At 43.1% G+C, this 16,328-nt stretch overlaps 1 protein-coding gene across 6 annotated transcripts in view; it reads right to left on the bottom strand.

Moving 5' to 3' along the window:
- The window catches only part of BCL11A (BCL11 transcription factor A), a gene marked incomplete at its 3' end in the record, with an annotated part of 96,448 nt that extends 80,324 nt beyond the window's left edge, over window positions 1-16,124 (bottom strand). For all 6 annotated transcript variants that reach the window (XM_081265331.1, XM_081265327.1, XM_081265330.1 and 3 more), the window contains exons 1-2: window positions 15,945-16,124; window positions 8,707-9,036 (exon numbers count right to left, since the gene is read on the bottom strand). In XM_081265331.1, the coding sequence (XP_081121457.1) occupies window positions 8,707-9,036; window positions 15,945-15,999 (385 nt within the window). In that variant the 5' untranslated portion in view covers window positions 16,000-16,124. The remainder of the gene's footprint in view (window positions 1-8,706; window positions 9,037-15,944) is intronic.
- Between the last annotated feature and the right edge of the window lie 204 nt (window positions 16,125-16,328).

Raw genomic sequence — 16,328 nt, 5'->3', positions numbered from 1 at the left:
GCACAAAAGACAGGTCCAACAACAATGCCTGCTGTCAGCAGCTGAATTATTTTTATACAGGAATTTTTATCTCTATTGTACAAACAAGTACGTGTCTGTGCTGACTTGTTAAGCAATCCACTTGTATGTAGAATAAGATTTTTTTTTCTTTCTTGCTACCAGTCACACAGCTCCAAGATCAGAAGAAATACATAGTCTTTGAAGCTGCTCAAATGTTTTAGTTAAAAGGACAGCAGTTGTTTTCAAAGATCCAAGAGTATCTTTATCAGAATTAAATTTTTCCTTATTGATTTTTTCCCCTTAACATAACAAAAACATAACATGAGAAGGTTACGATTTATTATTAAAATTTTTTTCCACCTTTAAATCATTCTTCAGTAGCCAATGTTCACTTTTAAATGTAAAAGAATAATTTTTTTCTTTTGTTTTAAGTCTTAAGGTGGGATGGAGTAGGAGAGAGAAACTCCTGAGATTTCAATTTTAACATTGGTTAATGCATTGTTTTAACTGTGAACTCAAAGGATTTGGGGTGGAGGAGTTAAAATGGGCAGTAAATGGTTCATTATGGGCTTGCCTTTAAATGTAAATAAATCATGAAATCGTGGTATACCTGCAATTGGTGAAGGAAAGTGCTTCAGGTTCTGTTTTATGGTTTTTTGGGGGGTTGTGTTCTTTTCCCCAAAGAGAAACTATATTTGAAACATAAAAGATCAGACTTGCCACGTAGTACATTGTGCTCCAACTAAACTAAGAATCCAAGATTCATCTTATTTCCCTAAAAATTAACAAATGTGACCCTCCTCAAAGCTTTTCTTTTTAATGCATTATTACATATCAAGAAAATGAACAAATGATGAATATACATTTAAATACCCTGATGCTTGGCAGGACCCTTCCTGGTGTTTTTTAGAAAGTTCAAAAAAAGAAAATAGAAGGGGTTGGGGGTTTGTTCCTTCTGAAATCACCTTTGCAGGTTTCATAATAATCCCATTCTTCATGTTAATAGGGGTTTTTTAATCAATGGATTTACCTCTATCTAAAACTGAAATCAAATTGTGGGTGTAATTGTTCAGCACCAGTGCTAACAACAGTGAGGATACAAACAAAAACTCACTGTGAGTGACCAAAGGTCCCCAGGTATCCCCTTCATCAACATACCTGCTCCAGGTTCCCACTGGGAATTGCCTGGCAGAGAGTGATTCGGTTCTGAATAACACTCTGCCAACCCTATCTGGAAAAGGGTGTGGGAGGCGCCTTCTCGCCTCTTTTACAGGAAGTTTAAACCCGATCATCTCACCTTTAGGTAGATATAATTTGTTGTTTAGCACTCTTAAGAACTTGATATTTTATCTATATAAAGAGATCCAAAAGAAAAAAGGAGGGAGCAGAGGGAGCGAACGGAGGCCCAGCCTACCTCATGTGCACACGTCAGTAGCACACAGCTTTGCCTTAAGGAGCAACCTGCTCAAGTCCACCTCCCAGCAGCATTGCATCAGATCTGCTCAGATCAGTCTCTAGGGCAAACCAAGAGACTGAGCCACTTCAGTTCCCTGTCTGCAAACTTCTAATTTGCCAGTTCTTGGCACCTTATTTTTTCCAAGGGTTTTGTTTCAGGAAACGTGTGTATTTTTCTTTGTACGTTTTGTGGATTTACCACAACTGGTTCTGACAGCTGTTGATTCTGTTAAATGAACACATTATCAAAATCCTCTTTAAAACCTCAAGCAACAGCGGACTCAAAAATATAATGGTAAAACATTTTAATGGAGTTCCAATTGAGAGTTGGTTAAAAAAAAAAAAGTACAAATGAAAGTGAAGTCCTTTAAGTCAGCACTAGATTTAAACTGTGTGTGAGTGTGTGTGTGTGTGTATGTTTAATAGGAAAGAGGGGTGTTGCAAATCACCACAAATATTTACACTGTAATCCCTTTGTTCAAATCACATACTTTTAACAGGAAAAGCTGGAACTGTGGCTATTTAAAATTTTAAATATTCAAACGCCTGTAATTAACCATATGAAACAAATTATGTCCCATTTCTCCATACCCGCACATGCAAAAAAAATTCTGGTGGTAGATGGGAAGGTGGCAGAGTTGGGGAGACAACTCCAAGAGGAGGACAGGATGATGTTTTCATTTTGCTATAGATCAAAGGAGAACAAGATGGAAACTGTGGCATAGCGAGCATTCTTCCATTGCTGTCTTTCACACTGGGCTATCTAAGTTTATACAATTCCCCAGACTAGCTGCATATTAAGCTTGCTGTGTACAGCTTTATTATGGTGCGGTGGTGGAAGAAGCATTAATATTCCGGCTCCGCATCTGACAGGGCATTTACATGCGCCCATCTGAGCGGCACCTGAGAGCTCCTCCAAGGTGCAGTAACTGTGCGCCTATTGTAAAGGCAAATGAAGCTCACCTATTCCCTGCTGGGATCAGAAGTGACCTCACCACCCCCCATGCCTCAAATCCTTCCCTTGCCAACCTAACTCAATGCCATCGCAGAATGACGAATGAGCTCAGAAATAGACCCCAAGTTACTAACCCTGCTAAGGACAGCAAAAGCCTTTGCTGAAATGTTTTAAAAATGCATAGGGAGTGCAGCTGGCCAGCAAAAAGCAGGGAGACAAATTCCAGTGAACCCAATTTGGAATACGTTACATTCTAAAACTGATTAGAAATACAGCCTGATGTTTACTGGCTTCAAATTGAGTTTGGCATCAAGCATACTGGCTTTAATAATGCTGGCCTTTTTTTATTATTATTATTTTAAATCTGCCTTTGGTCTCTAGGAGCACATGTGGAGAGCTGAAGAATTCTTATTCGTCAGGTTACATTTCCTGGAAATTAAGTTTGTGACAGAAAATGACTCCAGTAGCAATAATATGGTTCGTGCTCAAATTAATTAGGTCATTGTTGTAAAAACTACATGGCAAATTACAAAGGTAAATTTACTGATATTGGCCAGTGCTCTATACCCTGGCAGTAAAGGGGAGAAATAGTTTAAGGGTGCTTATCTACCTGAGCAGGAAAAAAGACAGAGGAGAAAGGGATTCGATAGTCATTTTTCTAGTCATATTACAAATAAAAATACTAGTCATTCTCCTTTAAATTATATACTCTGGACATATTTTATGAACTTTATTAATGTCCTCCAAATTGACACATAAAATAAAAACCTGCTTGATTTAATATTAAAAGTGGGCCCTCAGTTAAAATCTTTTTTTTTTTTTAAATCCTTGAAATAACAACACTGCTGACATAGCCATGACCCAAATGAAATCTGAACAAGCAGAAAGGTACTAAAGATCCTTGGTGATTAAATCTCATGCTAAAAAAAGTGGCAAGGTGCCAGGCTGGGTCCAGCTTGATGCTAAGTGCTTTTTATTGCACAAAGCTGGTACTACTGTATGTAAAAACAGACTTGGGCTTGGGGTAAATTTTGTCAAATGATTTCTTTGTGCAATAAAGGGTGTGAACAGACCAACCAAAGTGGATTAAATTAACATCAAGTGACGCAATCTCAGTGCATCTCCCTAGCTGGGCTTTCTACTTTCTTTTAAATTTAATATTTTCCCCCAAAGGAAAGACAAACTTTCTCCCTTGCTCACTGACTGGTGTGCAAAGCCAACATTCATCTCTTCTCCTTTATTAAACGCCTTCATTAAGAAATCATGAAAATCTGAAAAATGTTGCCCCAGGATTCACATGTTTGTTAGGTACCCCCATTTAGCCCTCCCACATTTACCAAACTACATGGAGACTGCAGTGTGAAATTAATGATTTTCCAGGAATCTAAAATGTGCCATTAATATGCATCCAACTCGCCTCTTCCCTGAGCTGAAGGTGTCTATCCTGACCCTGCCTACATGTTTCTACACCCAGTTACATTTTTCAGCCCATGGGCAGCTCCACAATTAAATTCCACATTCACTGGGAGAAAGGTGGGCAAAACATATTTCAGATCCTTTAAAGGAAAAGGCACAACCTGCAACACAACAAGGGAAGGGGTGATTTGAGAAATTACAGCACTGTTTTTTTTTTTAAGCTTTCATAGAATAAACACAGAGAATGGGAGGGAAACTTTGTCCCCCTCTGCTCCTGTTCTTGAAGTGAATACATATTTGTGTTTCCAATAAAAGGCCATTTTTACATTAACTGTCTGTAACAGCAGGAGACAGAAAAACTAACACAATCTCCACATCACACACAGGATGATCTTCATATCACGTGGACCTATTCTCAAAACTATTATTTATAAAAGACAACTCAGAAAATGCACAATGCATCTTTTCTGTGCCACCAAAAGGGCACTGTCTGAAGAACTTTGGGATCTTTGGGATCTTACACATTTTAGATATATATATTTTTTTTCTTTTTGGCTTTCCAAAGTAAATTTAGCAGCCATGCGGGCCACCGTGTTTAATTAAGCTTTCAAAAGTCCTCTGACAATGCCAACAATTGTAGGACACTTCTGCGGCTCAATCATGCAATCACTGTGACAGTTCTATTTACAATTTGTCTTAGAAAGAGTTTCTCTGACATTGTACTTTGACAAAACATCCAAGCTGCCAGTTCACAACCTTTCTCTGTCTTATTTACAAATACAGCTTGTATATAGGACTCCCAGTTTCATGAACATGAGTCTTTGGGTAGGGGATTCACAAACAGAGCTCCCTATGGAAATATCCTAGGTATTTATTAGAAAACAATATTCTCAACTCTCTGGATTCTGAAGGTAAATAAAATGTTTGCCAGTATATTGGTTGATTTTTTTTTAAGTGCTGATGGGTTTTTTTTGTTGTTGTTTGTTTGTTTGTTTGTTTGTTTGTTTGTTTTAGCTGCCAGGCTTGAAAATTCACTTCGGAGGTCAGTAGTTTTTATTCAGAACCACACAAATGAAGAGAAATGAAAAATAAGTAGTTATAATAGGATACTATAATTTATACTCTCATTTACAATTATACCATAAAGTATACAAATACATCCTCCAGTCCGAGTTAGGAAAGAATTAAAATGGGTACAAAAAGAAAAGGAAAGTTGATTTTCTAAATTCTGAAAAGCACAAATACGTTATACTTGATTTACCTGTAAGCAACATGCTAATGTTTTTCCATTTAAAATTAGTATAACCCCCTTCATGAGCGTTTCTGTCTTACATATCATTATCTAGATATCAGTTATACTGTCTAGGAAAATATTTCCAATATCCTGATATGTTTATGTTCAAGATTTTAAGGAGAAAGCAATGTTACATATCAATAACACCAGACTTGACTGCACTTTATGGGATTTATTATATTTTCCCCACTTCCCTTAAATACTAACTTCTATGACAGTCGAACCCTAATTTAAAGATTCCTATGTGCAATAAGTCAAAACTCCAAATCTGACACTGTGGATTAATATTTTTGGCCTTCTCTGTAAGAAAACAGCAGTTTCACATCCACTAATCTTCGATGAATATTTCCCCCATCATAAAATAAGAGACTCAAAAACAACAAAATCCATATTGAAAGCTCTTACAGTTAAAGCTGCTTGTATCTGATGGTGAGTACTTCCACACACATATTGACAGACTGGGCCCACACGATATAAGGTATATTTCCAGTTCAATTAATACTATTTCAGTGGTCTCTGTAGATCACAATCACACAATATGCCACATATCTGAATAAAATGGAAAAAGCAACCCTGACCTGGGCACAGGTAACACCTGCACATGGATGGAGTTGGGAGCACATACCATCTATTCACCAGTTAAAAAGCATCTTCCAAAAACCACTCAGCTTTGGGAGGCCTGAGCACAGTCAAAATGCACACTATTTTACAGAGCTTATGAACTCTACCTTATTCTCCTATTTGAAAGCCCCAAATTCTAAGCTTTATTTATCTGACGAAGATCTTTCACGGTTTTATTCCTGCTTCCTTTCTACAAAATGGCACAGAGCACACTGTGAACTCAAATCCAACTTACATCAGTTTAATAAAGCCTTTCCTACACATCATACTTAAATGACTACCTTTTATGTAGTTGCCAAACATATTCTTCCAGAGATTCATCAATATATCTCTTTCCTACTACAGACATTGCTTCTCCTTTTTTTTGTGACACACAATTCAAATATCTACTGAGTGATTACTGTTATTGTTTCCTTCCTCATCATAAGAAGGAGGAGGAGGAGAAAAGCAGACTTAGAATTGTGGAGATGTGCATTAGAGAAATGGGCTGGGAGTAACACAACCGTCTTTCCAGAACTTCACTTCAGGGGCACCTGAGGGCCAGAGCATCATAATTTATATGCATTGGTAGAATGTTAATTTCACCATAGGAAACTCTTAATTCATTACCATGAATTATGATAAGTCATGATTCTAGTTACTGACATCTCACTTTGAGATGTGACCATGCTATTTATGTTCAGCCAATTCCAGGGTGGGAACAGGTGATTAAACACAATGAAAGGAATCAAGACTTTGTAATTATTCCTGTTTGCAAGGTTTACCTCACCTGGGTCCAAGCACTTGTGCACCCATTGACTATCTTAGATAGCTTTCCATCTCAGTGCAACTATGTCGGATTAGCCTCATAAAGTATATCTTGAATTTGCCTTATTTGTTGTTTGGCGGAAGGGACTTCTCTAGGCTCTGCTATTAAACCAGTTCCAAAAAAAAAAAGGAACTGAACCATTATGACAACCAGAGAATTAAAGCCAATTTCTTTCCCCATGTAGATTAACAACTGTAAGAGTAAAAAGCCTTAACTATTTATAAGGCCCTCCCCAGCCTCAGAATCCTCCTCTAAATACAGAGGTCCAGAATTTCGAGCTGGTTAATCTGAGACTGAATAACTATCTGGAACCTCAGTAAGAAGTGTGGTTTTAATTCTTGCCTGACAGACACTGTGTTTTGTCTTTTAAACGAGCAGCTCGATATGTAAATACGGTGTTACATCACGCAAGCGTTACTCCATATTTGGTGATTTAGCAAGGCTTTGGATCTCCAAAGACGACAAATCCCCTTCCGCCTGCTCTTGCTTCATTAATCATGCCTTACACTTCTGTTCATTTTCCTTCCAGTCACAAGACAGCACATGGAAATGGTCATTGCCATATCCTACTGTGGGGTGGGGGGAGATGAAAACCTTACCTATGTGTCACATAAGCTAAATGTGGTAGATTTAAGAAAAACACTTCACAAATGCAGCTTTTCTGGAAGCAGACTTCTCATTTCACTAAAGGAAAAGTATCTGAGTGTTACTACAGAAAACATTTTTTAAGAAAGAAAGAAAGAAAGAAAGAAGATGCCATGTTTGATTTTAATGATCAAATTTGGGGGGGGGGGGAAATTATATGACATTTACTCCCCTCTAGCCACTGACCTATTACGGTTTAACTCTGTGGTCAAACTATGTCAGAGAGACAAATTTCAGGGAATCCATTGATTATATGCACTACCTTTCCTAAAACCGAACAAATCTTCTGCTTGGGGTGGGGGTGTGTGGAAGAAAGTGATCCATTCATTGATAGGCGTGGTGTTTCTCTCACCACAGAATCTGCACTTGCTTTGTCTAATGTGCTAAATCAAAAAGTGTTTTAAGGGTCACCATATTAGTGTTGCTGTTTATCACTCAGAGTAAGGAATTTAAGTCCCTCTCTTAGCCTTTAATTACTTTCCCCTTGAGCTGCTAAGAAACCCACACATCTAGCTACCTCCCTGGTAAAATTAACCGAAGGAGGGAGAGCTGTTGAATATGTATATGTATTTTTTCCAAGAAAAATTTTACATTGTGTTATAGCAGAAACAGTGGAGTCGGACTGGACATTTGTAAGGGTGACATGTGGTTGTGTAAACCACAAACAAAATCAAGATACATCTGTCAAAACCACATCAGAGACAAGAGAGAGCACAGAGAAGCATTTATCATTGAGCTGAGGAGGCAGGCTGCAGGGAGCAGCCGTTCCTGTCAAACCAACCTTTTGAAATTTCCAACATGCCCTTAAACTTTTCGAGTAAGCATGTCTGTGCGCTTCAGCAACTGCCCTCTCTACTCTGGCCTGGCCAGTCGAAAATGGCATCTTAAAGTCAAGGTCACGGTGTCATCCCACCACGGGGCTGTGTTTAATTACAGCCCCATACGGGCTGACAGCCAATATGGATCCAAGGCTAGCCCTGGAGCTCAGTTAACTCTTTCCATCCTCTCCAAGCCACCCTGACAGCCCACCCCACTTCAGGGAAGCCTTGAGAACTAACTGCACTCCTAGGGAGGCCCAACCAGGTATCCTGAGTCAGGCAGGTCATTGGCTGAACCACAAATGTCTATGTGGCCGCTTTGCCTCTGACAAGTCACCAAGGCCAGAAATGGATGTTGAAAGCTGGGCTGGGTGTAGTTAAGGTTCAACACTTTAAAATGAGAAGAAGGCAGGCATAGAGAAAGAAAGAAATTCAGAGTCAGCAGATCCAGAGAGAGGGTGTCAGGTGTGTGTACCTATTCCACCTACATCTGATTCCATGAGGTGGAAAATATTTATTTTCTGTGTTCTGGACATATGCAATAGGAATGATTATTTTAACGTTACAGGGCTGTCATGGACAGTCACATGGAGATATACAGAAAGCACTTCACCACTCATTACTGCTTGGCTACAGCACCTCTGAAAATGAAAAGAAAACATGCAAACAGCTTTTCTCCTTGCTTCTCATTTACCTGCTATGTGTTCCTGTTTGGGGCAAATTCCTCTAGATGACGTTGATAAACAATCGTCATCCTCTGGCGTGACCTGGATGCCAACCTCCACAGGATTGGATGCTTTTTTCATCTCGATTGGTGAAGGGGAAGGTGGCTTATCCACAGCTTTTTCTAAGCAGAGGCTGCCATTGCATTGTTTCCGTTTGTGCTCGATAAAAATAAGAATGTCCCCCAATGGGAAGTTCATCTGGCACTGCCCACAGGTGAGGAGGTCATGGTCCCCTTCCGGAGCTCCCAACGGGCCATGGTCTGGTTCATCATCTGTAAGAATGGCTTCAAGAGGTTCGGCTGTGGTTGGAAAAACAAAAGCACAATTATTAAAGTGCCAGAGGGGAGAGAAAAGGGGGAAAATACATTCTCAACCCCATCCCACCCTTCCACATCATGTAAAGTGTTTCTAGTTTTCTCTATGTAACAGAAAAATTTGAGCATGCAAAACGTACAAGGATGTGGAGGTTATCAACAAGAAAGTGCACTTATCAATGAAGCAAATCATCATGTATTCAAAAAAACCTGTCTGACTTGTGTAACTCCAAAGGAAACACACACACACACACACACACACACACACACACACCCACAATTCAAATAGGTCTGGTTTATAAGTTTTGGAAGAATGTGACTTAAACAAATAGTTAACACAAGGAGCATAAAGAATGCTTAAATAATAACTATCAAGAAAAACTGGTAAAAACATGGATTGAAATCAAATTTGTTTCTTTTTATCCTGTACACCAAGTTGTCTATTATGCCAAAGAAAAAGGGAGGTGAAAAAACACATATACTCTTTGTGTGTGAATGTATATACACTCAAGTATACAGACACAGTTTCATGAATAAGAAAGCTACTATAGCACAATGTGCCACATTTACACTGCTGTAACAAAAAAAAAAAAACTACTGGATTCACCTATGAAACGGATCTAAGTAATAATCATAACGCAGCATAATTCACTCTGCCAAAAATCTTTCTGATCCTACTCTCAGCAGTGCCACAAAATCAAAGAAATACCAAATTCACTGGCAATTCTTCTCAGACACATTAGCTAAATGGGATACTTTGAGTACTTAAGAAAATAAGCCAATTAGTCATTTTTTCATTCTGAAGAAAGGAAAGCCTAAAATATTCTAAACATGTTTGCACTTGGTGGCATCCATGACATAAAAATCAGAATGGTCAAGCAAACGCCACATTTCAGAAAAGGGCTGAGAAGTCTTTTCTTTAGGCTTGAAATACTTCGCCTAATGTTGTCAAAGTTGACTAATTTTCTGAATGAGCTCCAAAACGCTTCATTATGGGACTATTTCTGCACACATAATCACCAGCGGATGGTATAACAAGGTAGACATGTCTTTCTGTCCTGTTTTTCTTTCTTTCTTTTTTTTCCCCCACTTTGTACCAAAATACTCTAGCATCTATTTGAACCCGCTTCTATCATTTTTTTTTAACCTTCCAGAGGGGAAAGGAGATCTGGGAAGTCTCTGCTTGTGAAACATTATGCTTGCTCTATCCCCCACAAAAATCATAAAATACAAAACACCACCAGGATGTTGCCAGTTAAAAAAAAAGTGAAGCAGAAAATGTACAAGTCTTAAACAGTTAATCAGTCTGACCTTCTTTAGCAAGCTGCCAATTTCACATTTAATGAACTTAAAGCCACAGAGAATCAAAAAATAGATTTTAATTTGAGTGTAGAATATTGGAACAGATTTTGATAAAGTGCAAAAATCCAGTGAACTCAGGTTAAATTTATTTCAACCCTACCCAGGCTGAATATTGAGGGGGAAGATCTGGAGTAACTCCCAGATGTGCTGGGTGAAATAATATTGAGAGAGCCCTGCCTAGCTGCACCTGTGCTCAAGTAGGACATGTCATAATTTCTAGCCTCTGGTACACCTCCTAATTTAACATAAGGTCACCACAGGAATATGAAGGTTATCTCCCTACTAATAAAGACAGCAAAGTAAGCACTTAAATGTTTCTTTGCCCAACATTCTGGCCAAAAGGTAAATTCAAAATGCACATGCATAAAAGGAGAGGAATGGAAGTGTTTTTGCTTTGTGCCTTTCTGTCATTTTTCTCCTACATTTTGCTTTCATTTTGACCAAGTGAAGAATGGAATAGGGAAATCATCTCCAAGATCCCTGCTATTTGAATTAAGTACACACTGACAAATGTTGGCTTTTTGCTGTTGTTGTTATTGTTTAGCATTAACTACAGGTGCTGAGGTTTGCAGACTGAAAGAAGACTCAAGGAAAAAAAATATTTTATTAAAGTTAAAACATTTTTACAAATGCCACCATTAAGAAATGGGTTTGCTTGTTTTTTAATTCCCAAGGCCTGACATGTTCCTGAATGTGAGATTATTATTTAGAAGCAAAAGGAAATATTCTCCTAGGTATCAAATAGTTAAAGGTAATTCGGTACAAAACAGACTTGGTTAAAGTCTTCTAAATGTAGTGACTGAACTGATTTACAATCAAAACCAGGAAATGAAGTGGTAATTCACAGGTTGCTGATTACACCTCCACATTTCACCTAATTAATTTTATAGGAGGCAAAGTTCTTGAAAATAACAAGATGATCAAATGTACAGATATAAAACCTGTAACCTCAACATTTTCTATGCTCTTAACGTAAATTATTGCTAATTAACAAGAATTATATCCTAATGTATGAAATACATTTAACATCGGCTCCTTGAAAACCATTTGGTTAGAAATGTTCAGAGAAAGACTCAAACGTGTTTTTATTATTGCTGCTATATTATTAAAAATCAGACGAAGTGGGGGACAAAGAAAATATGAAAATACAATTCTCTTGTTGCAGTCTACTGATTTACATTGACATCTTTTCTCAGTGGCAATCAACATTTCCTTTCTGGGCATCAGATAATTTCTCTGTATTTTAATGCAAATTCCTCTTTCCCTAAAAACATTCCTAACCTCAGTCATTTTACCCCCTCCCTCAACTCAACTCCATCCTCCTTCACCCCACAAAACCATCGTTTCTAAGCTCCGGCCTAACTCTAGCTACAAAGCGGGGAGTCCTCGATTGAAGTGGAAGGGAGTGGGCAAAAAATCATAATAATTAGCCGCGAATTCTCTCTACAAGGGAAGGAAGAAATAGAAAATAAAATGCTTCTGCGTTCAGCAAAACGTACTGGAACGTCTCAGTGTCCCGGAGGCTGACTGAGATCTCTTTCCTCTTTTCTGTAGTTGCAAAAGAATAAATTAAAAAAAAAAAAATCCTTAGAAGAAATGTCGGGAAGAAGCAAGGGAAATGAGGGCTGCCGGGGAGGGGGGAGGGGTAAAGGGAAATGTGTCTTCAAGTTTGCTTTCCAAGTCCTTCCCCTAGAATTTTCCTAACAGGGTAAAGCAAACGGGAGGATGAAATGCAAAGGAGGAAAAGCAAAGAAACAAAAGCGAAGCCAGAGGCTGCAGGCCCCGGGCCGGGGGCCCAGCAAGGGGTGGGCAGTGCAGAAAGTGAAGTTGGGCCGCCCGGACTCTGAGGCACAAAGCGATCAGCCTCCAGGCTACAGGATCTGGCCGCGCTAGCTGCGAACACGTGCAGCAGCGGCCTTGGGGCCCGGACCTAGGGCCCAGCGGCGGCGGGCAGCCAGGGGCCTCCGCTGCAGCCTGACGCCCACAGCCGGGCCGCGGGGTGATGGTTCCCTAGGCCCGCCAGTTGGTGAAAAAGGAAGTGGGGTTTGGAAAATTCGGCTGGTTAACCTGGTGCAGTCTTGGTTTCATATGTCTCTCTCTCTCTCTCTCTCTCTCTCTCTCTCTCTCTCTCTCTCTCTCTCTCTCACACACACACACACACACAGCCAAGAGCTGGTCCTGAAATTCATTCTCCCACATGCTAACACTTTTTACTTTACAGGATCTGTGCAAATGCTTTTTCCCCTCGCAAGTCTATGCACCCGGTGTGCGTCAGGCGGCGGCCACGGTTATTCATTATTAATGACGCTGCTTGCCCGCATCATTATGATGATAACTATTACTATTGTTGTGATTTCGGGCTCCGAGGCGAGAGCTGCGGGAGGCGGGGAGGGGGAGCATTGGGCTGCAGAGCTGCCCGGCATGCCTGCCTTAGCCGCCGAGACCTGTGCTTTGCGTGGGGAAGAGGGGTTGGGAGAAGTGAACCTGGAGACCAAATGCAAACTTGCTATATATATTCCTCCCTTCGGCGGTGCCCTGAAGCCTGAGAGCGCGCACTACCCTTTTCTTGGTACCAAAAATGCCTGGCCCGAAAGAAAGCGAAAACTGCACCCCGCTCCGCGCCCGATACACTGGTCTCCTCGGCTCGCGCACAGGGGTGGCGGCCGCGCGCCCGGTCGCCTCTTCCCGGCCCTGGCCAGAAGCATTTTTAAAGTCAAAATGAAGAACAAAGACACAAGGGGTGATGGGGGGTGGGGGGAAGAAAGGGAATTCTGCCCAACCGTTCGTTACCTCCACCCCCACCCTCGCAAAGCTCGTCCCTCCCCGGCCAAGGAACGCCGGGCAGGGGGTGGGGGAGGCTCTGGTACAGGTTCAAGTTCGCTGAGCTTTCTTGATCTTGTTCTGCCTCCTAGCGACCGAATGGCTCATTCAGCCCACGTAGCAAAGGGGGGGGGGGGGTTCCTGAGGACCGGGAATGGCTCCCGCCCCCTCTGCGCACCCAGAAAATTAGAGAAAGGAACGATCTTCGTACCCCCACAAAATCTGGCCCCCTAACCCAGTGCCCGCACTGGGACTGGCAGGGAGACTAACCCTCCCATTCTGGAGTGTCCCGAAATGGACCCAAGAGGGAGGAGGTACCAGGGAGCAGTTCGGACTGCGCGCCCCAGTCGATCCTTTGAGCCCCCACTGCATCCTTCCGAATGGCCCGGCTTTCCCGAGTCCTGCGAACACTGCCCTTCCTTCCCGCCGGTACCTGGCCGGGTAGTAACTTCACACCGCCGCGCGCCGCGTCTGCTCCGCATCCGGCGCGGCCGGGGGAGTGGGGGCGGGGGAGAGCGCGAGGGAGGGATGCGCGGGGGTGGGGAGAGGGAGGGCCCCGCAACGTGCCCGGGCGGGGGAGCTTCCGAAGTGTGTGACAAGTTCCAGGGCCCAGTGAAAAATTCAATTCCCAGTGCTCATCCCCCCCCCCTTTAAAAAAAATACAGAAACGAGTATAGGTGGTCCTTTAAACTTGCATCAAAAATTAAAAGAGGAGTTATGAATGCGGGAGCAGGGTTTGATGAGGGCCCTCTCACGCCTTTCTCTCTATTACTCTCAAACTTTCCTAAGTGCCTACGCCCGCCTTTCCAGGCGCCGCTCAGCTGGAGTTAGCCACCACTACCCCTCACACAGGCTCACGAGGACTCCCGACCAAGCCAGGCCCAAGGTAAAGGACAAGAACCTAAAGGTGGAGAGTGCAGGGTCCTGGGATCCAGTACCCCCAAAATGCATATTCGAACACACTTCTCCCTTATCCCACCCCCTCCGTTAACCTGGTCTGGCCACGGTAGGGTGCTGGAGGCTGATGGCCGGACAGAGTGGGAGAAGGGCAGGGAAAGCACGTGGTGACCTCCCCGGGGTCCAGAGCAAGAGAAGTCAGAGAGTACCCGGGGCTAAGTGGAGCGGGCGCGCAGAACGCGCTTTTACAGTTGCTTTGCAAAATAAAAATGCTTTACAAAACCGAATTTCAACCAGCCGATTTCACAGTCTGGGAGGTCGGGACCGGAGACCAGGGCATTGTGCTGGGGATGGACAGGGACCGCGGGCCGGACTGGCTCCCAGTCGCGGTTTGGCCAGCAGCGGTGCCTGGCGGGTGGGCGGCGGGCGCGGGGTGGGCGATCGGGGTTAGACTGGGGCGCGGCGAGGTCGCCGAGGCCCGGTCGAGGCCGCCGCCTGCTCCCGGGCTGCCGCGCCGCGCACGGTCCTCTGTCTGTTTGTTGGCAGGAGGCTCCCGCACACGCGGTGCTTGTAAACATTCAGACACGAGATTTTTCCCAATCAAAATCCACTTCCACTTTTTTTGAAAATCTTCCAAAAAATAGTAAGAGGAGGGAGTTCCTCGCTCCCTCTCTGTGCCGCCGGCGCTTTTAAGTTTGTAACTGAAGGGGTTTGGGGGAAGGGGGTGATTGTCAATGCCCCCCCTCATTAGAGATTGTGAGATTTTTAAGGGGGGGGTGGGGGAGTCAAAGAGGAAAATGGTGAAGAAAAGGGCTGGCAGAGCGTTTGACTTCTGTTTGAGGGCAAGAAATCTTACATTCTCTTGCCTTGTTTAATTTAATTCAAATTTTATTTATTTATTTTGCACGTCTTCTCCTCGCCGCCTCTAAGGTTCGGCCGGGAGGGGCGGGCAGCCGCAACCCGGCGGCCGCGGCCCAGGCTCCCTCCCTCCCTCTCCCGCGTGCCCCTGGCTGCCTCCTCCCCCGGCCCTAGCTCCTGCCTTCGGCGGCGGCGGCGGCGCAGGAGGGCAAGCTCTAGGAGCCGGCACAAAAGGCAGCGGGACAAACACCCACCTCCGGCCGGAACAAAAGGCGGCAGCGCCGGCCGCTTCTCCCGTCCTTCTCGGTCACCAGGCTTTCCCCGCCACCGCAGCCCCTCTCCCGACTCCGCAGACTCAGGAGCGCCGGGGTCCCCTTTCCACAGTCCCACTTTCTCACTATTGTGAGGATGACTACTTTCCTCCCGCTGCACACTTGACCGTGAGCGCTTTGGTGTCCAAGGGCCGATCTTACCTCTTTTCTCCCCAGGAATTGTTTTTTAGACTTAGATATGCCTCCCCCCCCCCTCAGTTTTCCTACGGTGAGTGGAAGCAACCTCCTTTCCCTCCAGCTCCCACCCCCAGGTTTGCCTGTGAGTTGCTCTCATCCTTAGCATTGTTCATTATTTTGCAAAATCGGGGGGTGGGGGATCATTGCATTCCTTTTTGAAAAGAGAAATAAAGCGGCGGAAAGGAGAAAAGAGGAGGAGTCAAATTTTTGTAAAATTAAATAAAATTGAAAGGTGCGTGCTATCTCAAAAGTGCACACACGGCTATGATTCAAGAGGTGATGAGGATTTTTTTCCCCTTTAATCTCTTTTACTTCGACTCTGAGGTTTTTCACGTGAAAATTTTAAAAATGCATGCACACACCTCTCTCTCTCCCTCGCTCTTGCTTCTCGTCCTGCGCGCTCTCGTGATTATTAATAATAATTATTACTATTATTGGGTTACTTACGCGAGAATTCCCGTTTGCTTAAGTGCTGGGGTTTGCCTTGCTTGCGGCGAGACATGGTGGGCTGCGGGGCGGGCGGGCGGCGGCGGCGGCGGCGGCGGGCGGACGACGGCTCGGTTCACATCGGGAGAGCCGGGTTAGAAAGAAGGAGACTCCAGAGAAAATATCTTCATCAGTGCCTTTTGACATCCAAAATAAATTAGAAATAATACAAAGATGGCGCAGGGAAGATGAATTGTGGGAGAGCCGTCATGGCTTTTTTTTTAAGCAAAAAAAAAAAGAGAGAGAGAGAGAGAGAGAGAGAGAAGAGAGATAGAGGGAGAGAGAGAGGGAGAGAGAGAGAGAGAGAGAGATGAAAAAAATGGCAAAAGCCCCCCTGAGCTGCAA

Source organism: Spermophilus citellus, assembly GCF_964194105.1.
Source record: "Spermophilus citellus genome assembly, chromosome: 13".
Lineage (NCBI taxonomy): Eukaryota > Metazoa > Chordata > Mammalia > Rodentia > Sciuridae > Spermophilus > Spermophilus citellus.
The sequence above is the reverse complement of the archived record's forward strand: the minus strand, read 5'-3'. Positions and strand labels throughout refer to the sequence as shown.